This window comes from Cervus elaphus, chromosome 5, assembly GCF_910594005.1.
Source record: "Cervus elaphus chromosome 5, mCerEla1.1, whole genome shotgun sequence".
Lineage (NCBI taxonomy): Eukaryota > Metazoa > Chordata > Mammalia > Artiodactyla > Cervidae > Cervus > Cervus elaphus.
The window spans coordinates 78,310,726-78,336,872 of NC_057819.1; the positions used below are offsets into that span (position 1 = coordinate 78,310,726).

At 36.9% G+C, this 26,147-nt stretch overlaps 1 protein-coding gene across 11 annotated transcripts in view; it reads left to right on the forward strand.

The window, feature by feature from the left end:
* STXBP4 (syntaxin binding protein 4) overlaps positions 1–26,147 on the forward strand; it is a 206,025-nt gene that overhangs the window by 21,732 nt on the left and 158,146 nt on the right. For 10 of the 11 annotated variants that reach the window (XR_006341150.1, XM_043902705.1, XM_043902709.1 and 7 more), the window contains exons 2-7: positions 1,106–1,182; positions 1,639–1,767; positions 6,286–6,418; positions 18,422–18,528; positions 18,707–18,926; positions 20,384–20,462. Coding sequence is in view for 10 of the 11 variants with exons in the window: in XM_043902705.1 (XP_043758640.1) it covers positions 1,721–1,767; positions 6,286–6,418; positions 18,422–18,528; positions 18,707–18,926; positions 20,384–20,462 (586 nt within the window). In the remaining variant the exon portion in view is untranslated. The remainder of the gene's footprint in view (positions 1–1,105; positions 1,183–1,638; positions 1,768–6,285; positions 6,419–18,421; positions 18,529–18,706; positions 18,927–20,383; positions 20,463–26,147) is intronic. The other variant, XM_043902714.1, reaches the window with a different exon arrangement.

Genomic DNA, 26,147 nt, shown 5'->3' on the forward strand with positions numbered 1-26,147 from the left:
CAGCCTCTCTGGGATTCTGCAAAATGGATTGATCCATAGCTCTAGCTGTTTTGAGGTCAGAATTTTGCCATGAATCAGATATGGTGTGCTGAGTTAGTGGTTGCCCTTGGGCTTCTTAGAGGTGTGGCATGCCTGGGCTTCTTAGAGGTGTAAATGCCACCTCTGTTTACCCCACGACACCCTACAGATATTACCATTTTCTTTATGTGTGCTCAAACTTAAAAGTGTTACAAAGCCTTTCCCTAGCTTTCAGCTTCTTCAGTCCTCTTTTTATCAATTATCATCCTACTGTCTATTTTTTGTCTTCCAGAAATTAATTGAAATTTTTCATCTCATGACTTTTCTTTCATTTTTTTTAACATTATGAGTTTATACTGTTTGTAACCCTTTACTCTTGTATTAGTGGGCTCTTAGAGGAAAAGAAGATACATGCCAAAGTCAGGCTGACGTTCTTAAATGAAAATTAGATTCTTAAAAAAATTTATCTTTACTAAAGTATTTTTGATTTTTAACAGCACATATTTCTACTGAGACAGTTTGGTACATTTTGACATGTGTATTAAAACCATCACTACTACCTACTCTACCTGTGAAGAAACTGATACTTGAAGGAGCCTAGAAGCTCAGATTGGAACCCAGGCTTATCTGATGTCAAGTTCCATGCTGTGGGCTCTGAAGTCTGAGTTCTAGCTGGGAAAACAATTGATTGTTTCTCATTTGCATTGGGAAAGAATGCAGTCTCTGAATAAAACTGCTGCTGCTGCTGCTAAGTCACTTCAGTCGTGTCTGACTCTGTGCGACCCTATAGATAGCAGCCCATAAGGCCCCTCTGTCCACGGGATTCTCTAGGCAAGAATACTGGAGTGGGTTGCCATTTCCTTCACTGAATCTAACTACTCATTTCTTTAATAAGAGGGTTGTGCTAAATGATCCTAATGTCTTTTTCAACTTCAAGTTTTTGTACTTCATGTATATTTCCTATGCAGAAGTGGTAAATCTCTGTTCAAATACATTTTTTTCAATTAAATGAAACTGTACTATTCTCTGTAATTTTTAAGTGGAGCTATATAAGACATTAAGAACAGTATTTTTTTTCTTTTTATAGGAAGGCGTTTAAGAAGCTCTTGGAGTAATATGAGTCAGAGTAATGTAGGATCTGCAGGAAGTCCCTCAAGAGTGTTGGTGAGACAATATGAATTTTTTCAAAGTGTATTGTATAATTATTTTGCAGACATTCTGACTATAAAATTCCTAGTTTTGTGCTCACAAGAGACGTTCTGCTCAGTCTTTTATTATTATGTGGTTTTTAAGCTTAGTAATGGTGGAAGCTACAATAGTTACCTAATACTTAACTGTGTTCTTCACTTCTGCTAAAAAATGCAGATTTTTACATTATAATATAGATATAGTTCTGTAACTCCATCTAGCTATCTATCTATAGAACTATCTTTATAGTTCTCAAATATTATCAGCAATGACTAAAATGCCATAGCCTAAAATATATAAAATACATCTATCATCTATACACAGGCACATATTATTTACATGCCAAGTATATGTAATGTTTTTATGCAAAGCTGAAATCAAATTTGACTGTTCTAAGATATGACAATTTATTTTCTACTTCTCCAATCTTAGGAAAAAGAAGAATTTATAGACTCTTCATCAAGATCTTCATTTTCGCAGCAGTTAAATCCAAGGCTACAGTTGTGGTGAAACCATGAATAAAAATACATTTTCTGTAGTATCATCCAGTCTACTTGAAAAGTAATTTCTAAATTAAATTTAATATGTTTTGAAGTATCATAGTTTAAAATATGTAGAATATTAATGTTGGGGGAAAAGTTTCATACAGCTAACTACCTGTGGTGTAAGATAGTGGCAATAAAAAGGTTGATCAGTAATTACCTTCCACTGTAAATCAAGGTATAGGATAAATCCTGCATTCTCTTTAATAATTATTTATAGAGCTGGATTTTTAAAAATTTGATCTGATTTTTTAAATATCTAAAGTATTTTATATTTCCAGTATAACTATAACATAATGTAAGATTAACGTTTGCTGAGTAACAAACAAGCTCTAATACCTTAAAACAAGCAAGCATTTATTCTTTGTCATGATTCTGTGGACAGTTCTGGTCTGCACTGGCTCCAGTAGGATGGCCTCACAGATGTGTTCTGGGGCCTCGTTTGGGAAGGTTGGATGGCTGAGGTCCCTTTCAGCCTGGTCTCCCACCCTCCAGGCATAGCTCAGACTTTCTCACGTGCTGCAGAGTGATTCCCAGCAGCAAGCACGAGTGTTTTTCAAATGTCTGTTTTCCTCACATTTGCTTATGCACCATTGACTAAAGCAATGTAGATAACTAAGTCTGAATTCAAGGTCTAGAGTTACAGACTTTACTTTTTAATGGAAGGAACAGTAAAGCCACATTCTTGGGGGCATCCAGACAGAGATGGGAAGAATTGGTGGCCATTTTGCAAACATGTAACACACATATAACAAAGTATATTCAGAGAAGTCTTTCTTTGAGTCCTATCCTTCTTTCTGTGCCCTCTTTCTCCTATAAATAGCCATCTTTTTCTTAATTCTTTTTCAGTGTTTCTTTTTGAATGTGCAAATACATATCCATATAAATATATATGCATGTCATATATGTATGTGTGTATATGATTATATTTTTTCTCAAAACGATTATTTATTCTGTATAAAGTGCTACTGGACATTAGACATTCTTCTACTCTTGCTTACTTAGTAAACGAGTGTACACCAGTGTTGACTCAAGTTTTAAGGTCTTTTCTAGAGAATGGTTTCAGGTCGGTTAAACTCAGTGTATCTTTCTCTGATGCCTCCTCCTGGGAGCACTGGGAAGCTCCAGTCTCCTAGGGACAAAAGCCAGGCCCAGCTGTGTGGTAGATGAATTCTGTCCACAGTGCTCCATGCACTGGTACTGAACAGCTTTGCTCTGTGACAGCACAGAGTTTTATTTAACTACTTAAGGTAAAATAAAGCTAATGAGAAAGAAGCATATTACTAAGGCAAGATGTCCTAAAACACCCAATATCCCAGGCTCCACTTGCCAGTGCATTCTTAACAAAAAGGTAGCATATTATATATAGTGGTATTTTCTGTTTGTTTTTTTTTTTTAAGAAATAATTTTATTTGTTTATTTTTGGCTGTGCTAGGTCCTCATTGCTGGTTGAGCTTTTCTGTAGCTGTGGAGAACTGGGGCTGCTCTCTAGTTGTGGTGCGTGGGCTTCTCACTGTGGTGGCCTTCTCTTGTAGACCACAGGCTCTGGAAAGCACGGGCTTGAGTCATTGTGGTTCTCAGACTCTAGAGCACAGGCTGGATAATTGTGGTGCACAAGCTTAGTTGCTCTGTGGCTTGTAGGATCCTCCTCGACCAGGGATTGAACCTGTGTCTCCTGCATTGGCAGATGGATTCTTTACCACTGAGTCACCAGGAAAGTGAAAGTGGAAGTCCCTCTGTCCTGTCTGACTCTTTGCTACCTCATGGACTATACAGTCCATGGCCAGAATACTGGAGTGGGTAGCCTTTCCCTTCTCTAAGGGATCTTCCCAACCCAGGGACTGAACGCAGGTCTCCCACATTGCAGGTGGATTCTTTACCAACTGAGCTGTCAGGGAACCCCTGAATCACCAGGGAAGTCCTGTATATATGGTATTTTGAACAGCCCTTTTGTAAACTAAAGTTATGTCCTGATGGTCACTTCATATTGGTTTATAAAGTTCTTCCTTGTACCTTGTTGTAGGTGTATAGTATTCTGTTCTTAATATGTCAATACTATAGTTTATTTATCCAGTACCTTATTGATGGACATTTGAACTGTTTGCAATTTTTAGTGATTACAAATTATGCCAAATAACTAACCTAGTATACAAGTCATTTTGTATTTGTCACCAAATTATCTTTGGGAAAGGTTCCAAAAAATGAGATTGTTGGATTAGAGGGTAAATTGTTGTTGTTTAGTTGCTAAGTCGTGTCTGACTCCTTTGCCACCTCGTGGACGCAGGCTCCTCTGTCTATGGGATTTCCCAGGCAAGAATTCTGGAGTGAGTTGCCATTTCCTTCTCCAGGGGATCTTCCTGACCCAGGGATCAAACCCTTGTCTCCTGCACTGGCAGGTGGATTCTTTACTACTGAGCCACCAGGGAAGCCCAGAGGGTAAATTAGAGATTACTAAATCCCCTCTTCAGAGGTTATGCCGTTTTTGATGACCACCAGCAATGTGCAGGAGTACCTCTTTCCTAAAGCCTTGTCATGTATTGTCAAAGTTCTGCATTTACATTGATCTGATTAGGTAAAAAGCAGTATTTCTGCCTGGATTTAGCTTGTAGATTCTGTTACTATGATTAAGTTTGAGCAGCAGAACTATTTTTAATTGCAAAAAAAAATTAAGTAATGTGAATTCTTAACAAGGAGAGACTTAAGAAAAAATTTTTTTATTTAGTTATTTGTTTGGTTTTGTTGAGTTTTAGTTGCATCATGTGGGATTTAGTTCCCTGACCAGGGATCAAACCCAGTCCCCCTTAATGGGAACACAGAATCTTGACCACTGGATCACCAGGGAAGTCCCACAATGAGGGAATTTTAAAGTAAGGTCCTAGCAAGTAAATACACTGCTGTGTTAATCATAGATACTCTGCTGGGGTTAGAAAAGGAGGAACACTTTACTGAAATAGTAATGTGTGCTGGAGATCGTGTGTACCCCCATTGAGAGGAATTCACATTTAGACAGTTTAAGAGGTTATTGGAGGTGCCTAATGAGACCTTTGTCCCCTTTCTCCTTCATCTCCCCCACTTCTAGGCTTCATCTCTTTATTTCTTTGCAGCCTAATCTCCCGTCAAGAAAGATTTTGAAGTCTGACAATAGAACATTTTCTGCCTTTTTCCCTAGCTAACTGACTATTACCCTAGTAACCACATAGGCCCTCTTACCCTAGAGTTGAATTCAGTGTAATATAACCATAACGGATGTGCTCTAAGTGCTATATAAAGATCAAAATACTCAAAAATAGGGATTTGTTTTTTAAATTTAAACAAATTTTAAGTTTGTTTTTTAAAGTTTTAATTTCTTTCATTATACTTTTTTATGATTTAACTTTTGAATACAAGTCCTCATAAAGATATAGCTAGAATTTCTATGGCAGAAGTTAAATATAAAAAATTTTTCAAAGCTGTAACCTTATGTAAAATATGAACTAACTCTTTTTAACAGTGGTTTCTGTGATGGCACATTTGAAGACAGCTAGCAGCAGCAGCAGCAAAAGTCCTGTATTTAACAATGGCTTTAATGTACCAGTGAAGCATTGAGGTTGAGGTGATCTTAGATCTTAGACCATACTTTGGCTCTGGAGCAAAATAGACCAGGCTCACATTGCTGTCCTCCAGCTTTGTAACTTTAGGCCACCAAGTCAACCTACCCAGATTTGGGTTCTTTTAGAAAAATGAGGGTAATAATATTAGGGATTTTATAAGTATTAAATGAATTGAATAGCATATTGTGTGAATATTGCTTAGCACAATACCCACTACACCATAATTAAGCCCTGAGCTTCATTTCATACTTTACTGAAGTTCTCTTGGACCAATAAAAGCCTGTTCTGACCACTATTCAGAAACACAACTTGGGATGGGGGGAGGGTGTACCTTTTGCAGAATTCTTTTTAACAGTTCCTTCTTTCCTAGTAGCATCACTTTTATGTCCAGCAGAAATCACAGCTGGAGCATGTGCTTTGTACCAGGAAAATACTCTTAAAGCATAAACTGAGGGTTTTTTTTTTTTTTTGAGATTCAAATTAAGGTTATATTTATTTTGCTTTAAATGGCCACAAGCATGTCTTTTAAAAGTCCCTTATCCGATTCATTAAAGTGTTTCGTTTTGGAATCCTAAAGTGTAGTAAAAAGTCAGTTTAAAGCAAGTCTCTGCAGTTACCTTTAATAAATCTTTAAGTTTGTTTAAATAATATTTTTAAAGTATTTTTCTACTCCAAAGAAATAAGCATTATTGCTGTAATTTCTCTTATTGTTTGGTTGTTTTACAGAAAAATTAGAATTAGGGCTAAGAAAATTCATTTGATTGCCTTTGTATGATCATATTTTTAAAAATGTCATTGCTAGTATGTACTGAGTATTTTGAATTATCTAGGTCTAAGAAGTTAACAAAGAGTTTAAAGAAAAAGTAGGTACCCATCTCTGGGCAGGGTCTCCCTGGTGGACCACCATCTCTAGGCTAATTTATGCATGCTAATTTACTTTATCTTAGGGATCCTGCCTTTCAGATGATTACAGTTACCAAGAAAACAGGCCTTGGTCTGAAGATCCTAGGAGGAATTAACCGGAATGACGGTCCATTGGTATATATTCAGGAAATCATTCCTGGAGGAGACTGTTATAAGGTAAAAACGAAGATAAAATAACTGTTCACCTAAAAGACAAAACCACTAGTGATGAGGTTTGTTTCGTCATCAGTAAGTTTTTTATGTTAATTGAGTGTCCACTGTGACCATTTCTCAGTGAAGGACACAGAGAGTGGAAGTAGGCCTTCACACTCAAGGAGCTTTAACCTAACAAATGCATAAGAAAAAAATGAATTAAATATGAAAATAGCAGATTTTAAGCTCTAACTAAAGGCTATATATTTTTAATTATATGCTGTTCAACTTTTATCCTAAGTCTGTCTGAGAGAAATCATATCTAAAGGCATGTTCTCTATTCATTGCTCTGAGTTTGGGTTAACTTAGATCAGTTAAACTCTGTTCATTTGGGCTCTCTTAAATGCAAAGCAAAACTAAGCAAATAAAACTACTCATTTGTGAATTTGCAGTAATTCTTGATAAGTTTGTTGTCACTTACTAATTGTCCATATGAGAAATTAGATTTAGAATTAAGGATAGAAAATATCTTTTTTAGGAATGAGAAAGCCTTACTCTTCTCATCACTGTAAGAAATACGCAAATCATGAATTCATCTTTGCTCTTGTTGCTAGGAAGCCCAGATTTATATTTGAAGCACCTAGTTAACAAATTGGTTACTATATTTTCATGCTCATTTCTCTTTAATTTCATGTTATTTCTGTTTTGCTAACATGATTCTATATTTCTTTTGTGGAAAATTTCTTCCAATCCTTTTTGGAGAGATATAGTATATAAAGAATTTAATAAAATAGTCTATTAATATCAAGCTATTTAACATGAGACAGGATCCTCTTACAAAGTTTGTTTATATTGTTCTTATTCTAGTTGTTTTTGTTGAATAAATAGTCCTACCCTTACCCCCCAGTCCTATCCTGAACACTGTTTAGCAAACAGTTTGTTTATTCAAGTGGATTTTTTTCCATGTTGGGAAAAAAAAAATCAATTTAACCAAAACTTTCAAAGCAATAGACTTAAATTTTCTCAGGCTTGTGAAGATAATACAGTGTCTTCCTAATACACTTACCAAGCTGTAAGTGTTATACAGTAAGTATAGGATATTGTCTCTGGAGTAGGAAATCGCAACCCACTCTAGTATTCTTGCCTGGAGAATCCCGTGGACAGAGGAGCCTGGCAGGCTACAGTCCATGGGGTCACAAAGCGTCAATCAGACACGACTGAGCAACTGAGCATACAAACATACAATAGGATATTATAATGATATAATTTTGGGCTCCTGAATTTTATTTATTAACTAAATAAGAGCATACTTAAATGCTAAATTTAAACAAATTCAAACAAAAGACAAAATTTTTCTTTTAAGAATTGAGATATATTACTTTAGTTTTAAAGCTAAAGGATGTGTGTATTCAGTATGGCTAAGCTATTTCTTAGACTATACTTGAAGTAATGCAGTGGATTATGGTTCCTAACAAGTGATAAGAATTTACTTTTAAGACAAACATCAATTTGTGCTTTTTTTCCCCCATGAAAAATATTTGTACTTAAAGTAATAGTAGTGACTAGGTGCTGAGTGACTCATCTCCTGTCAGCAATCACTGAATAAGAAATTATACCTGTAATATACATTTTCTCTTGCTGATTTTCTGAGAATTTCGTTGTTTGAAAGGTTATTAGAAAGCAAAACCATGTAATAAAGTATATTCTGTATTTACCACTAGAGAGCAGCATTGAGTTATTAATGTATTTTTACAGTATTTGGTTGTGTCCAAGAGAAGAAAATTGCCAAAATAGAGAAGGGTGTAGACAGAGAAGAATTAAGTGAGTTTGCAATGCTTACAGTTGCTTTTATGTTCTTCCTCAAGATGGAGAAGTACATACATCTTTTGCTCTGAAAAGAGAAATTAATTCAATTTTGTATAAAAATATTTTTAATGCATAATAGAATTTACTTTGTTCTAAATACTGTGTTCTTGTCCAAAAAATCCCCATGGACAAAGGAGCCTGGTGGACTACAGTCTATGGTGTCGCAAAGAGTTGGATACAACTGAGTGACTAAACAACAGCAACAACAAATACTGTGTTAGGCTTGTTAATAAACTTCTAATCTGCACAAATTTCTGCATGTATATTCACAGAATAGGAAACAGAGGCTCATAGGTTATCCTTATTAAGTTGGTACACTGAGCAACCGTTAATATTTTTTAAATGCATATGAGGACTTTCACTTGCTGTAATTTTAACATTATATTGTTTCAGAGTTAATAATATAGCCAATCTCAAGCTTATAGATAGATTATATTTAATTTATATTTCCAAACTTTATAGACAGGGGGTTGTTGGAATTAATTATCTTTAGTTATTCATGGCTAGCTGCCCCTCCTTCCCCTCATACACACACAAAAATATTTTTCCTCTTGGAAGATATGAAATAGAATACTGGTTAAGTAACCAAAATGGTCATGTTTCTTTGAAAAAAACATATTCAGAGTTCAAACTTGAAACATCTTGAAGTGTTTTTGCTGCTTTAAGTAGGAAAGAAGATTCTTGATTCTCCCAACTCTAAGAGCTAGAGGTAGCCTATTGGTTAGGAACAACTATAATAGGTACTGAGTTAAGGGAAGGATTAAATATGGGAACTCCAAGGCTCTTTTCTCTCCACCAGCCAATTCCATATCAGTTTGGAGTCCTCAGTGTTCAGTCTTAGAAATTTTGGGGAGTGGAACATTCCTTTGACCTTCATACACACATATCCAGTTGCCTGATCCACATCTCCACTTGGATCTCTTCAAGGCATCTCACATGCAACTTGTCTGAGGCAGGATTTATGATAGTCATGTCGTACCTTCCATCTACCCATTTCTCCCCAAATAGGCCTTCTGCCAGTGTTCCCAGTTTCTGTGAATGACACCTTCCAATTGCACAAAGTCAGAAAACCAGATCTCATTCTAAATACTTCCTCTCCCTTAACACCCATATCTAATTCATTAGTACTTACTGTTAACTGTTTCTAAATAGCTCTTGAATCCATCAGTCTTCTTGATCTCCACTGCCATCACCTTTGTTTAAGTTGTCATCAGTTTATATCAAACCTCACAGAGAGCTTTGTCTGCTCTTATGCACCATTCCTATTTCCCTCTCAACCAAGCCTACTAATACTTAATTGGCTACAAGGCTCTGTATAGGGTGACTTCTGCCCCTCACTTCTCTGACTCACCACCCTGTGCTTTCAGAGTAGCATTCTTTCAGTCCTTGGAAGGGGCCAAGTTCTTTCTCATCTTGTATGCTGCTCCCCCTGACTATCACTACCCCATTACTTTTAAACATGAACCCAAAGATACTTCCACAGAGAGGTGTTCCCTGTGTTCCCCGCACCTGCCCCACCGCCCAAGTCTAGGGCCAGGTGTTTCCTGTCTGCACGCCTTTCCTTCCTATCTCCTGTCTGCTTGTTTGTTACCTTCATAGTCGCCAGGGTCAGCTTGTGATCGTACATCAGTATCTGTGACTGTGTTTACCAGCTCTGCCTGAACCACAAATCTGAGGATGTTTCCTAAGTGCACAGATCTTATCTGTTTTATTCACAATAATATCTTTAGTCCCTAGCGTGGTACCTGACACATATTGATTACTAAATTAATAACCAATGAATAAGTAAATCTTTAGTCATGTTGCTGAGAATTACTGATTTGCCTGTTTACCTTTCAACTGCCGCTATCTGGACTCCACACCAAAGTACCTTTTCTTCCTAGCTCTTTGTGTCTAATTCTGAACAATACTTTCTTTTTTCTTTCTCTGCTAGTACTGTAAGGAGAGCAGGCCGGAATCAGACATTTTTCTTCAAACCCGATATATTTTGTTTACCTGATTCTAGAGTACACACATACACATACAGTCAGCTCTCCATATCCTTAGGTTCCAAAGCTATGGGCTCAACCAACCTCAAATAGAAAATATTCAAAAAAACAAATTCCAGAAAATTCCAAAAAGCAAACTTGAATTTGCCGTAAAACAATTATTTACATAGCATCTGCATTGTATTAGGTATGATAAGTAATCTAGAGATGATTTAAAGTATACAGGGAGGGTATGCATAGATTTCATGCAGCTATTACAGCATTTCATGTAAGGTACTTGAGCATCCATGGATTTTGGTATCCAACACCAAGAAATGACTGTATGCATATAGATACACACCAATATTTATAAAACAGATGTATAGATAAGTAATTACGTGTGTATGTACATGCACATGTGTGCGTGCTAAGTTGCTTCAGTCATGTCTGACTCTTTGTGACCCCATGGACTGCAGTCTGCCAGGCTCCTGTGTCCATGAAGACACAGGCACGAATACTGGAATGGGTTACCATGCCCTGCTTTAGGGGATCTTCCCGATTCAGGGATCAAACTCGCATCTTTTATGTCTCCTGTACTGGCAGGTGTGTTCTTTACCACTAGCACCACCTCGGATGTTCTGTACACACACATAGGGGTTTGTGTGTGTACATATGTCTATATGTATATATTTTCTCTGTAACATCTCTGAAATTGAAATGGATCTTATAGTAAATGTCGTAGTGTAACTGACAGCGTATTTTCTCTTAGCATTACATAAAATAATGGTGTATCTCATAATCAGTATTACGGATCTTAGATGTGATATATTCAAGATTTTTTTTTTTTTTTGGTCCAATCTTACAGATTAAGACAAAGATCATATAAATGGATACTAGTAGTCATTGCTCACAAAGGATTATAGCTGGACATATCTAACTTTGAAAAGAAATCTATTTTCAGGATATGGTGTGTCACTGGAACTGGGACAAAGGCTTTTTGGATAGGTAGGACAAAGGTCTCTAGATGACAAGGGGCAGAGAAACCAATCCTTTGGTGGGAGCTAAAGCAGTAGCAGCCAAGAGGATTCACATTTCAATGTCACGCACTTTTTTCTCCTTTGCCGCTGTTATTTGTGTTAGAGCCATCTTAATTTCCTCAGTGTTTCCTGGGCCTCTTTCATTTATTGTGACCTGTTCTATACTTGGCACTATGCTCAGGGAAATAACCATGAAAAGGGCATAGTTCTGGTCAGTTGAAAGAATGTGTGCTGTTAATTTGGGAGTTGCTGAAGTAATATAGTCTAATGGGGAAGAAAAAGATATGTAAACAAATAAGGATAGTACGGAGTAAGTACAGTAATATAGAAAAATGAAAGTGCTTTTGGAACAAAGATAAGGAGGCAGTTAAGTAAATCTAGGGAGTTGGAGAAAACCTACAGCATAGATAATGTTTGAATTTGGCAGTGAAGTTTAAATGAGAGTTCATCAGACAGACGTGTCAAGGTGAGTGGTGGCGTTCTAGACAAGAATTAATATGTATAAGCACACTAAAGTTTGAAAGACTGTGGCAGGTTTGAAGAACGTTTTCTGAGAATAGGATGAAGAATTTATATGCTGAGGAGGGAACGTGGATATGAGGCTAGAAAAAGTAGGTTGCATCTAGTTTGTTGTTCTAGGTTTGGGAAATTCAGGAGTTTCTGCTTTTCCTGTCAGTGGACAGTCATCAAGGGTTCTTAATTTGAGGACTGGGAGGATTAAATTTTCTATCACTGTGAAAATTGCCTTCAACAGATATGGGAATCTGATTCACCTCTCCATAGCACCTACAATCTGTTAGGATTTTATATGCGTCATTTATCACAGCAACCTTGTGCAATAGGTACTTATTCCCCACCTCACAGCTAAGAAAATGAGTCTCATGGAGATTAAATAAATTGCCTGCATTCTTGTTAATAACTGGTATTGTGAGAAGATAGCTCCATTGACACTTAATGAAATTATGGGAAAGGAATCCAAAAGCTTGCAGGAGCAGTCTTTGTGTTGAGAAATACTGAGTTAGAGTCAGGCTATGTAGATAGTTTCTGATACTGTGGTCATACATTATTTGGTAAACTGTGTAATAGTCGTTATAATATGAAATGGACAGTGTTGTCAGTTTTTAACAGAAGTATTCAAGTATTTAAGAATACATTATTATTTCAACATCTTTATAAATGTCAACGAGAAAAAATTCATACTGAAGCTGGGTGTGTGAAAGTGCTTGGCACCTTGCCTGTCATGTTGTGTGGTTGCTCAGTAAGTGCTGAATCAGAATCTAGACAGTGTGGAAGAGGCCTTGGCAAATCCCTGAAGTCACTATCTTCACAGACACATTAATCAAGCTGGGGTAGAATTCACAGGCTTTGAATGCCAGACTTTTACAGAAATAGCTTTGTTTTAGTTTGCAGGTTCTGACTTTTAAACCGGTTCAGAAATTCACATGATCAGCTAAGATCTTATTCTTGGAGGCAAAAGAAAAAGAAAAAGAAAAAAAAACTGCTGCAAGTACTCTTTAGAAAGAAAAATATATATAAACACCAGCAGCCACAGTCAGAGACTTTCTTCTTCTCTTCTCTGACTCTTGTCTTCTTGGAAAACACTACTTCAGTACATTGGTGTACCTTAATATTAATATAAGATGTGTTAAACTGCCTTCTGAGAGCTTTTTCTCTGTATGGCTAATACCGTGTGGCCAGAGAAGAGATTGTGGGAGAAGGTAGGTCACCTCAATCCTGTTACCGACTTCTGTTTTCTGAATGCCTTTTCTCCATAACACTGACAACCAGCTGTGGTTTCTATAAGATACACAGAGAGAAGAACTGTCTCTGGCAATTTAGAATTTAGTTCTTTGTTCTTTGTGGATGAGATGCACCTCCTGCATCCCCTTCCTTCACCTTCTCTCATTGTTTATGAACATCTTAGCTAGCAATCTGTGGAGCTCAAATTTGAATTCAGATCTATCTGGTTTCCATGCCTCATTCTCTTTTCTCCTCACCAGTCCACTGCCTCTGAAGGCTCCTGCCCAAATAGCAGACAATGGAGTTGCCATCTGGCTTATAGTCATCATCATGGAATTTTCCCTTTCCAAGGAAGTTTAATAAAAACCAGGAACTGTTAATACTAAGAGTGTTTAGGGTAAAACAAAACAACCAAATATTTACTGTCCACCACCCCAGTTCTCAAAGAACTTTTTTCCCCTTGTCAGAATCTTTCAAATGCTTTGCTTCAATGAAGCAGAGCTTCCTTCATTGTTCCCTTTCTTTCCCTAAGTTATTGCCAGGCTTTGGAATATAAGTAAATAGTAGTATAGTCATTAAATTTCAGTTATAATCTACCTTTTTAAGCTGATTCTAAGGAAGAATTTTTTGCAGATTCCAAATGGGATAGAGTTGGATTTAACAGACATTTATTTAAGCTAGATTTTTAAAAAATCACTGTTTGACCCTACTTCCAATGCAAATTTTGGAATATAGAACCAAAATAAAATTCATCTAGTTAGAAACATTGTTGAGCTTAAATGTCATGAAATTAAAGTCACTCAGTCGTGTCCAACTCTTTGCAATCCCAAGGACTATGCAGTCCTTGGAATTCTTCAGGCCAGAATACTGGAGTGGGTAGCCGTTCCCTTCTCCAGGAGATCTTCCTGACCCAGGAATTGAACTGGGGTCTCCCGCATTGCAGGTGGATTCTTTACCAACTGAGCCACCAGGGAAGCCCTAAATGTTATGAGTGTTTGCTTTATTTCAATGGGATGGAAATTTTCTTTTTAATAATGTAACATTTTACACATATAAAAAGATATTGGAGTAGATATCTGACTTATAAAGCATAATGATGAAATGAACACCCATGAGTCCACTTAGACTTCACTGACTTAAGTAGAAAATATTGCTATTAAGTCTTCCTATGTGTTTTCCTCCCACTCCATTATATTCTCCACCCTCCTTTTCAGAATTAAGTGCTCTCCAGAATTTTGTTTGTTCTTTGGTAACTTTTACTAGCCTTATCTTTTTGCCTATGGCAAAAAGGTTGTTTTGTTTCTTTGTTTGTCACCATTTCACTTTAACCTCGAGGAAGTGACATCCTCAGGCTAATGTTTAGAATATTGAATCGCAAGTTCTCCTATGTAAGTTTCTAAGTGTAGTCTGAACATAGTTGACTTCAATGCATATGTTACCAAAGTCTGTCATCAGGCTTGATTTTATAAAATATTACAAAATCAGCTCCTTCATTTTACTGAACATGTAGGATCCATATGGTAGATACTTTCTCCATGCTGCTTAGCCTTTTCCAGCATTACTATTGTGTTTTAGTCCCCATACATTGATCAAATGGAAGGAGGGGGAAAAAATCACTTGTGAATATAGCAATTGTGTATTCTCAAACTTTGCTAGTTATATTTAATCACATGCTTATAAAATCCAAATTAGTTTTCAAATACTATATATTTTAAATCAAATTGACTTTGTGGTTTTATGTTTATATTTCAGAATGGTCATAGGGTCATTATTCATTTAGATTATCTTATCTTTTATTACACAGTATTAGAAATAACATGTTTATATTTATTTGCCTTCCTGTATACTCAGTGTTCAGTGTAAAAGATAATAATAAATAACATTTTTTAATAAAACATTGTTATTCAACAGTAAAGTAACCATAAATCACCATTGTTATATATAATGCAGTTCAAATCAAAGATTAGTTATCCAAGGATATAGCTTAGATGATAAGGCTTTTTAAAAGCTATTTCCTTGAATTTGTGGAATTTACCTAAATACCCTCAGGGGTAAAAATGCTTTTTAACTTTATAAACTTTTCCCTAGTTGTAGAAATAATGCTTTCTGTATTTGTACTAATGATTGAGAAGCATCTTAGGAACTGAAAATGAAGAGAGTTCATTTTTCATTTTCCGGTTTGAATTAAAAGACGAATGAAAACCAAGAAAACTTACCTAATGTATACATTAAATCTTGTAACATTTATGCTTTGTCTTAAACAGTTAGGCTAGTTTTAGGCAAGGGGACTTCCCAGGTAGCTTAGTGGTAAAGAAACTGCTTGTCAAAGCAGGAGAAGCAGGAGATGCAGGTTCAGTCCCTGGGTCGGGAAGATCCTCTGGAGGAGGAAATGGCAACCCACTCCAGTATTCTTGAACAGAGGAGCCTGGTGGGCTATAGTCAATGGGGTTGCAGGAGTCAGACACGACTGAGCACACACGCGTATAGTCATTGGCAGAGATAGGTCCTGGAAAAGACAATGCCAGGCAGCCAGTTAGGATTGGTTGTTATTAGTAGGATGTCAGTAGAACTCCTTGTATAACCAACTGGTTCTTTGTCAGTCACAGGAAGGACAGCAGATCCAAAAAAGATGATGTCTGACCATGAACAGAAATGTAGTTAAGATCATTGGCAGAATTTTAAAAAATTCTAACTGTGAAATAACTCTTAATGTGTGATGGGTTGAAAGATATAGGAATGCTCAGAAACTAAACTGAATGAGTCTTATATTCTGAAATATCCTAGAATGATTTGGCCTACTTTATCACAGACAGACCTGTTTTTATCTCATACAACTGACCTTTTAAAACAGGCTTCTTTTCCTAGTATACCAGGTTGTGTCTTCATATCTTCAGGATACCTTAACATGAAAGTTTATTCTAGGAATACATGAACATTTCCATTTCATTCATGTATATTAGCAAAGTGAAAGTGACTCATTGTGTCTGAATCTTTAGTGACCCCATGGAATACACAGTCCATGGAATTCTCCAGGCCAGACTACTGGAGTGGGTAGACTTTCCCTTCTCCAGAGAATCTCCCCAACCCAGGAATCAAACCCAGGTCTCACACATTGAGGCAGATTCTTTACCAGCTGAGCCACAAGGGAAGCCCAAGATTACTGGAATGGGTAGCCTTTCCCTTCTCCACAGGATCTTCCTGACCCAGGAATAGAACTGGGGTCTTCCGGATTACAGGCAGATTCTTTATGAACTGAGCTATTAGGAAAACGTGTATATTACCAAGCCAGACTTTAATAAAAACTTTTTACTGTTGGGACTCTTTGTCAAAAATTTTCTTTTTATTCTTTTCTTTAAGTCATTCTTTACTAATACTGTGCTTTGCTTTAACTGTATCAAATTAATACGCAGAAATCCCTTGCATTCCTATGCACTAACAATGAGAAAACAGAAAGAGAAATTAAGGAAACAATCCCATTCACCATTAAGACGAAAAGAATAAAATACTTAGAAATGAATTTACCTAAAGAAACAAAAGACCTATGTATAGAAAACTATAAAACACTGATGAAAGAAATCAAAGATGACACAAATAGATAGAGAAATATACCATGTTCATGGATTGGAAGAATCAATATAGTGAAAATGAGTATACTTCCCAAAGCAATCTACAGATTCAGTGCAATTCCCCATCAAGCTACCAATGGTATTTTTCACAGAACTAGAACAAATAATTTCACAATTGGTATGGAAACATATAAAACCTCAAATAGCCAAAGCAATCTTGAGAAAGAAGAATGGAACTGGAGGAATCAACCTGCCTGACTTCAGACTATACTACAAAGTTACAGTCATCAAGACAGTATGGTACTGGCACAAAGACAGAAGTACAGATCAATGGAACAAAATAGAAAGCCCAGAGATAAATCCATGCACCTGTGGACACCTTATCTTCAACAAAGGAGGCAAAAATATGCAATGGAGAAAAGACAATCTCTTTAGCAAGTGGTGCTGGGAAAACTGGTCAACCACTTGTAAAAGAATGAAACTGGAACACTTTCTAACACCATACACAAAAATAAACTCAAAATGGATTAAAGATCTAAATGTAACACCAGAAACTATAAAACTTCTAGAAGAAAACATAGGCAGAGCACTCTCTGACATAAATCACAGGGAGATCCTTTATGACCCATCTCCCAGAGTAATGGAAATAAAAGCAAAAATAAACAAATGGGACCTAATTAAACTTAAAAGCTTTTGCACAATGAAGGAAACTATAAGCAAGGTGCAAAGACAGCCTTCAGAATGGGAGAAAATAATAGCAAATGAAGCAACTGACAATTAATCTCAAAAACATACAAGCAGCTCAATACCAGAAAAATAAATGACCCAATCAAAAAATGGGCCGAAGAACTAAACAGACATTTCTCCAAAGAAGGCATACAGGTGGCTAACCGACACATGAAAAGATGCTCAACATCACTCATTATCAGAGAAATGTAAATCAAATGCACAGTGAGGTACCATCTCGCACCCGTCAGAATGGCTGCCATCAAAAAGTCTACAAACAATAAATGCTGGAGAAGGTGTGAAGAAAAGGGAACCCTCTTACACTGTTGGTGGGAATGCAAACTAGTACAGCCACTATGGAGAATAGTGTGGAGATTCCTGAAAAAGCTGAAAATAGAACTGCCATATGACCCAGCAATCCCACTGCTGGGCATACACACCAAGGAAACCAGAATTGAAAGAGACACATGTACCCCAGTGTTCATTGCAGCACTGTTTACAATAACTAGGACATAAAAGCAACCTAGATGTCCATCAGCAGATGAATGGATAAGAAAGCTGTGGTACATATACACAATGGAATATTACTCAGCTATTAAAAAGAACACATTTTACTCAGTTCTAATGAGGTGGATGAAACTGGAGTCTATTATACAGAGTGATGTGAGTCAGAAAGAAAAACACCAATACAATATATTAATGCATATATATGGAATTTAGAAAGATGGTAGTGACAACCCTTTATGTGAGACAGCAAAGACCACAGGTATAAAGAACAGACTTTTGTACTCTGTGGGAGAAGGCAAGGGTGGGATGATTTGAGAGAATAGCATTGAAACATGTATATTACTGTGTGTGAAATAGATGACCAGTGCAAGCTTGATGCATGAAGCAGGGAACTCAAAGCTGGTGCACTGGGCCAACCCAGAAGGATGGGATGGGGAGGGAGGTGGGAAGAGGGTTCAGGACTGGGGGACACATGTACACCCATGGCTGATCATGTCAATGTATGGCAAAAACACCACAATATCATAATAAATTAATTAAAATTTTAAAAATTGTGTAAATAATGTTTTTAAGAAACACCTTAATCAGTTTCTTTACAAATATTACTATTTTTGTTAGGATGGACGTTTGAAACCAGGAGATCAACTTGTCTCAATAAACAAGGAGTCTATGATTGGTGTATCATTTGAAGAAGCAAAAAGCATAATTACCAGAGCCAAGTTGAGGTAACTATTCTAGCCATAAGATAGAATGAATCATTTAGCATATCTCTGTAAAAATAGAAATTTAAGTTGTCCTAGTACTTACTTTAGACCCAAAACAAGTCTTTTCTGCTAATATTTGAAATGTCATCTTAGAATTCAATTGTACTATATCCATAAAGTGATTTCTTTTTAATGCTAGGTCAGAATCTGCTTGGGAGATAGCATTCATAAGACAGAAATCTGACAGCAGCCATTTAGAAAATCCATCTTGTTCATCCCATTTACAAGCTACAGGAGAATATGGACCTCAAGCCTCAAAATTTAGCCTTATTTCTTCTCCTCCTGAAATACTAATTCCAAAGACCTCATCTACTCCCAAATCTACAGATGCCATTTTACCTTCTTTTAGGAGGAATCAGGTAATCTTGTATTTCTCTGTTTCTCTGTTTGTCCATAAACCCCTGTGTGTCATTATGTTTGTTGTATACATAATAGAACTATAATTTTGGTAATATAGTTTGTTAACCAATTGGTATTTCCTTGAAAGATCTTTTTTGTTTAAGATTTTTATGCTGTGCTATTAATAATTTTTCAGATCAATGTATTCTATGTCAGGAAAGTCATAATCAGGAATGGCATCATGAAGATATGCTTAGATATGCTCAAAACTGTGATATGAAAGATTATATTTATTTTCAGATAGTCTCTCATATTATTCCATTCATTATTTTTTTTTCTGTTTTCTGCTTGACTGAAGACGAGCAATCTTCCTTTCTGTTCCTCAGCTCTTTTCTGCACAGTGTAGGCGGATATTGTTCCCTCACATGCATATGCTGGAATGTAATTCAGCTTTGTTGTTGTTCAGTCACTAAGTCATCTCCGACTCTTTGCGACCCCATGGACTGCAGGATATCAGGCTTCCCTGTCCTTCACTGTCTCCTGGAGTTTGCTCAAACTCATGTCCATTGAGTTGGCAATGCCATCCAACCATCTCATCCTCTGTCACCCACTTCTCCTCCTGCCTTCAATCTTTCCCAGAATCAGGGTCTTTAATAATGAATCACACAAAAGGGGGAGTTTCTACATGGAAATCAATATAATTACAGTCATCCTTTGATATCTGTAGATATCCAGGACAGCCTCCTCCCACAGCCCCCAGAGCAGATACCTGAATCCAGGGATGCTAAAGTTTCTTGTATACAATGGTGTTGTATTTGCATATAATCTATGCATACCCTCCCCTTATATTTTATATCATCTCTAGATTACACTTAATAGCTAATACAGTATAAATGCTATGTATATAGTTGCTGGTGCTGCAAATTCAAGTTTTGCTTTTTGGAACTTTCTGGAATTTTTAAAAATAGTTTCAATTTGCTGTTGATTGAATATGCAGATGCAAAACTGGCAGATACAAAGGGATGACTGTAATTACTAATTGCTACAGTGCAGTTAATAATGAATTATAGAATAGAGCATATAAAATAAACTTGAAACTCAAGTAGGCTTTTAGTCAGTGGGATAAAATTCATCATAGGTATCTTCAGTTTTGGGTCCATGCTAATTAGATACAGAGTTTAAGATTTTCTCTTAGCCCTTATACTTTTTCATTTGGGGTTATACTACCTTTTCAGAGACATGGTACATAGCCTTATATTTTGTTATCCTTGGTTATGGTAGAGCTAAACGCAGCTGTTACTTTAATTCTGAATTGCTTTGTTTGAAGGTGAATATACCAAAATTTTAAAGGTTTCATATTTTCAGGACTGTTGCTTTAATCTCATTAATCATTCTTTTTATGTTAACATGAACACCTAGTCTGGTCTTTGACCTACTTTAGAAAATGACATTTCATATTCCTCATTTTCTTTCTTAGATAAAAACTGGATACAAGAAAACAGAACAGATTCCAGTTAGTTCTTCAGACAACAGCCCTACAGATATGTCTAATACAGGTAAATGCACATTTAATTCCTTTTTCCTGTTATTTTTTTCAATTACTCTCTCAATGAAGAGTGCATAAGGTGACAATAGACTTTAAAGAAGAGTGCATTATTTCTTTTTTCTTCATTGAATAAAAGAGAAAAATTAATCTATCATGCAGTGGTCTCTGTTAGATTATGACTTTTATTGAAAATTTTCCTGAACAAGGGATTGAAATTTTAAAAGATACATTATCATAATAGTGTCTATGAAGCTGTAATAATCAATGGACTGTTGAAACCACATAATGAAAAGTCTTCTTTAAATCAAGATTAGGTTTCCTTGTCCTTTTAGTGAAATCCTGGTGAGATATATTAAATGCACCTTTCAGAGAAATTTAGAAGGGAGCATAGCTTAAGAAAAGAAATACGTTTTATTTTCCTTGGAAGAGATTTTATAGATATAAATTGGAAAACACTTGAGTATTATGAATTCAGTATTCTTGGTTCTTAATTTTCATGAAATGACTTTTTGATGTTTTTAAACAATAAAGGATTAATTGTGTAAGTTACCCATAAAAAAAGGATTTTTATCATTCAATAAAGTGTTTCCAGGCTCAAATATCAAGAACACAATCTTCCCCTTAAATTTTCTCCAAAAGTTAAATGAGAAAACAAATTAAAGAAAAACTATCCTTATAGAAAATTGTGTAGAAAAGAAGAGTTAATTATGTGTCTAAATTATTAAGAAAATTGTTACTTATATATTTTAATCTTTAGTAGCATTGTGTAGATTAAAACCACAAAATAAGAGTTAGTAAAAATTTTATAGTGTCATAGTCTGGGTTCAATTCAGTTCAGTTCAGTCGCTCAGTCATGTCCGACTCTTTGCAACCCCATGAACCTCAGCACGCCAGGCCTCCCTGTCCATCACCAACTCCTGGAGTCCACCCAAACCCATGTCCATCAAGTCGGTGATGCCATCCAACCATCTCATCCTCTCTTGTCCCCTTCTCCTCCTGCCCCCAATCCCTCCCAGCATCAGGGTCTTTTCCAATGAGTCAGTTCTTCGCATCTGGTGGCCAAAGGATTGGAGTTTCAGCTTCAGCATCAATCCTTCCAATGAACACCCAGGACTGATCTCCTTTAGGATCGACTGGTTGGATCTCCTTGCAGTCCAAGGGACTCTCAAGAGTCTTCTCCAACACCACAGTTCAAAAGCATCAATTCTTCAGCACTCAGCTTTCTTTATAGTCCAACTCTCACATCCATACATGACCACTGGAAAAACCATAGCCTTGACTAGATGGACCTTTGTTGGCAAAGTAATATCTCTGCTTTTTAATACACTATCTAAGTTGGTCATAACTTTCCTTCCAAGGAGTAAGCGTCTTTTAATTTCATGGCTGCAATCACCATCTGCAGTGATTTTGGAGCCCAGAAAAATAAAGTCAGCCACTGTTTCCACTGTTTCCCCATCTATTTCCCATGAAGTGATGGGACCAGATGCCATGATCTTAGTTTTCTGAATGTTGAGCTTTCAGCCAACTTTTTCTCTCTCCTCTTTCACTTTCATCAAGAGGCTCTTTAGTTCTTCACTTTCTGCCATAAGGGTGGTGTCATCTGCATATCTGAGGTTATTGATATTTCTCCCGTCAGTCTTGATTCCAGCTTGTGCTTCCTCCAGCCCAGCGTTTCTCATGATGTACTCTGCATATAAGTTAAACAAGCAGGGTGACAATATACAGCCTTGACATACTCCTTTTCCTATTTGGAACCAGTCTGTTTTTTCATGTCCAGTTCTAACTGTTGCTTCCTGACCTGCATACAGGTTTCTCAAGAGGCAGGTCAGGTGGTCTGGTATTCCCATCTCTTTCAGAATTTTCCACCGTTTATTGTGATCCACACAGTCAAAGGCTTTGGTACAGTCAATAAAGCCATAGTCTGGGTTATTTTAGCAAAATGCCACAGATTGGGTAACTTATAAACAACAGACATTTATTTCTCACAGTTTTGGAGGCTAGAAGTCCAGGGTCATGGTGCCAGCATGGTCTGAGAGAAAGCTTTCTTGTGGTTGCAATTCTCATTTTGTCCTTACATGGTAGAAAAGTCTAGGGGGCACTGTAGGTTCTCTTTTATAAGAACAGTAATTCCATTCATGAGGGCTCCACCGTCATGGTGTAAGCACCTCCCAGTGGCCCCAGTTTCTAATACCATGATCTTGGGGGTTAGGATTTCAGCATAGAAATTTTGGGAGGACACAACATTCAGACTATAGCACGTAGCTCCTATACTTAACAGGAATTTATAGTGGTCCATAGTGGTTTCCCTGACTTGGAGCAGTATTTACCAGTGGGTTAGGAGCAATCTTTAGCCATGAATTGTATGCTTTTTTACTTAATGGGATTTGTTGGCCTTTAGAAAGTTATTTAGTATTATTTCCTTTACATAATTAATTTCCTTTCTCTTGGTATATTGTTTTTATTTTAAATTGGGAACACATGTGAGAAGAAGAAGATAGAGGAAAGAAGCAAACAGTGGTGCAGAGGCATTTATGCAACTTGTTTTTAATTTTGAAAACAATTGAACTACTTAATGTGTCTTTTAGCCATTTATTTATTCAGTAAATGTTTACTGAGTATGTCATGTACTATCATGGTTCAGTAAGAATTGTAAAGGAATTAGAATATTTCTCATGAGATACTTAATAGTATATTGTCAAATAAAATATGAGGTTAAAAACCTTCATTATTCAGATTGGAAAGCATTATATATGTGTATGTTTGTTTATGTGTATGTGTGATTATTTTATTGGATAAGTACTTGACTATGTGCCATGTTCTGTGTTGACTAGAGCAGGTGGTGAGTAGTTTTGGGACTTTAAGATGTATACTGTCAGACTTCTCTTGTGCTCCAGCGGTTCACCTGCCAATGCAGGAGACACAGGTTCAGTCCCAGTCCGGGAAGATCCACATGCCACAGGGCAACTCAGCCTGTGTACCACAGGTAGTGAGTCCACACTCCAGAGCCCACGAGCCACAGCTAGTGAGCCCACGCTCCATGACTGCTGGAGCCCATGTGCCCTCAAGCTTGTGCTCTGCAACACGAGAAGCCACACAGTGAGAAAGAAGCCTGTGCACCACAACCAGAGCACAGACCCTGCCCGCCGCAATTGCAGAAAGCCTGTGTGCAGCAGGGAAGACCCAGAAATCAATCAATAAATGAGGAGAAATGTACTGTCTTGCCTGAAGAATCCCATGGAGGGGGAGCCTGGCTGGCTACAGTCCATAGGGTACACAAGAGTCGGACACAACTGAAGCGACCTAGTACACATGGCACATACACACATACTATCTTATTGATGAATAACATACTTGCACAAGACATGTGAAGACGGGAACAAAGTGGATTAAGAAAAGAAGTCGTAAGTGACTGGAGTGTGATACAGTGAAATACAATGGTTAATTACCAGGCCCTGAATGCAAACTTAGAGATTCAGATCTCTGTTCCCAACTTATTAGCTGAATTAGCTTATATTGAAATAGTTTCCTCACGGGGTTCTTATGAGTATTAAACAAGATTATGTATATTAAGCAATTTGTAGTTGGTACAGAGAATATTCTCAGTACATTTTGCTATTATTAATTTTACAGAAACTGAAGTTTAGAATATAGCTCAGATAATATTCCAGGACATATATTTTAGAGCAGAAGTGAAAGCTTCTATCTTTCAATTCAATTTTACATCCTTCTTGTCTACCCCTGAAGCTAGTACATAGTTACTGATTTGTCACAAAATACCTAGGTGGTGTTCATGGTAAAGAATCCACCTGCCAATGCAGGAGACACAAGAGATGAGGGTTTGATCCTCAATCGAGAAGATCCCCTGAACTAGAAAGTGGCAACCTACTTCAGTATTTTTGTCTGGAAAATTCCATGGACAGAGGAGCCAGGTGGGCCACAAAGAGTCAGACGTGACTGAGTGACTGAACAAGATATGGAAATCAATAGAGAAAAATTTCTTGGCAAAAGTCAGACATCATCTATATCTTGAAAGAAGTGATAAACATCAGTGGATGCATGAAGATAAGAGATCATCCTAAGTGAATGAGGCACCATCATCAAAAGCAAAAAAGTAAGGATGAGCTACATGTCAGGTGCTCCTAGGAGGCAAATCCAATTAGAGCAAGGAGATCCTACAGTAATGAATAAACTGAGGTAAATTTGCACCAGTGAATATAAGAAATGATGCTTGATTTTGTTGTAGAAAAATAATCTACTGAAAAATTTGAGTGAGTAAGCTCTATGTAGATATTAAAATGCAATTAAAATGGGAAATTTTTCTAGAGTTGAAATGGAATTGACTTTAGGACCAATCATTTTCTTCCATAAGAATGTAGTAGACAAGATATTTCTGAGGGGAAAAAAACAAAGTCAACTCTAAATTCTGTGGGAAACTCACATACATTGTGACTTGTTCTAAGTAGTTATTTATAAATTGTTCCCAAATTAGATCCTTAACTGTCACGTCTAAACTCCATCAGCCAGCTGGTATTTATTAATCTTAAAAATATATGAGTGTTAATATAATCTCAACAAAAATAAACTTAATGAGGCAAATCTACCCCTGTTCCCATCTCAAAAACATTGTAAAGTGTAAAGCTGGTTGTGGTTAGTTGCTCAGTCATGTCTGACTCTTTGCGACCCCATGGACTGTAGCCCGCCAGGCCCCTGGAGTGGGTTGCCATGCCCTCCTCCAGGGGATCTTCCCAACCTAGGGATCGAACCCAGGTCTCCCATATTGCAGGCAGGTTCTTTACTGTCTCAGCCACCAAGGAAGCCCAAGAATACTGGAATGGGTAACCTATCCCTTTTCCAAGGGATCTTCCCAACCTCGGAATTGAATCGGGGTCTCCTGCATTGCAGGTAGATTCTTTACCAGCTGAGCTACCAGGGAAGCCAGTAAAACTGGTTAGGATTTTTTTAATCCACTTTATACTTGAGTATGCTTTTAGAAACTATTCTGTTATATAAATTTCATATTTCAGAATCCAGCTGTTTACTACTGCCATAAGCTGAAGGGAGAGTTTGTGAGGAAGCTAAAACCACACTAAAGACATTCCTGAGGAAGTCAGTAAAGAATTATGTGTGAAGAAAGACAACCATTACTTTAACTTTACCACAGCAGAAGCCTTAATTCTCCTGCAGTAAGGCTTTTATAACTGAAAACAAGCTAGTGATGAGAAAAACATCCATGGGTAAGGTTCATAGTATTAACCAAATGGCATTGATTTTGCACTCATAAAACATTTCCTTTCTTCTAAAAAGAAGAAAAGGAAGAGAAGATCCAAGAGAAATAAGCCATACTTTGAAAATTCTCAATCCCCCACCACATGAGTAAATAAGGCGCTCAAGGCTGAAACTGAGAGGGACACTGAAAGTTGAGGAAAACTGTGGTGGGTGCTTTCCAGATCAAGCTACCATGAATTACAGCATGCACAAACGCATGCTGGATTTATGCCTAGATCTTCCTAAAGTTTTGGCTCAAGGTAAAGATTTAGGGGATGCTTGGCTAGAAGAGAGATTTTGTTAAGCCATTGAGGGGTTAGTATAATTTTACATTAATCTCCTGTTTAATCTTTGTATGTATGTATATCCCATGGACAGAGGAGCCTGGTATGCTGCAGTCCATGGTGTCGCAAAGAGTTGGACACAACTG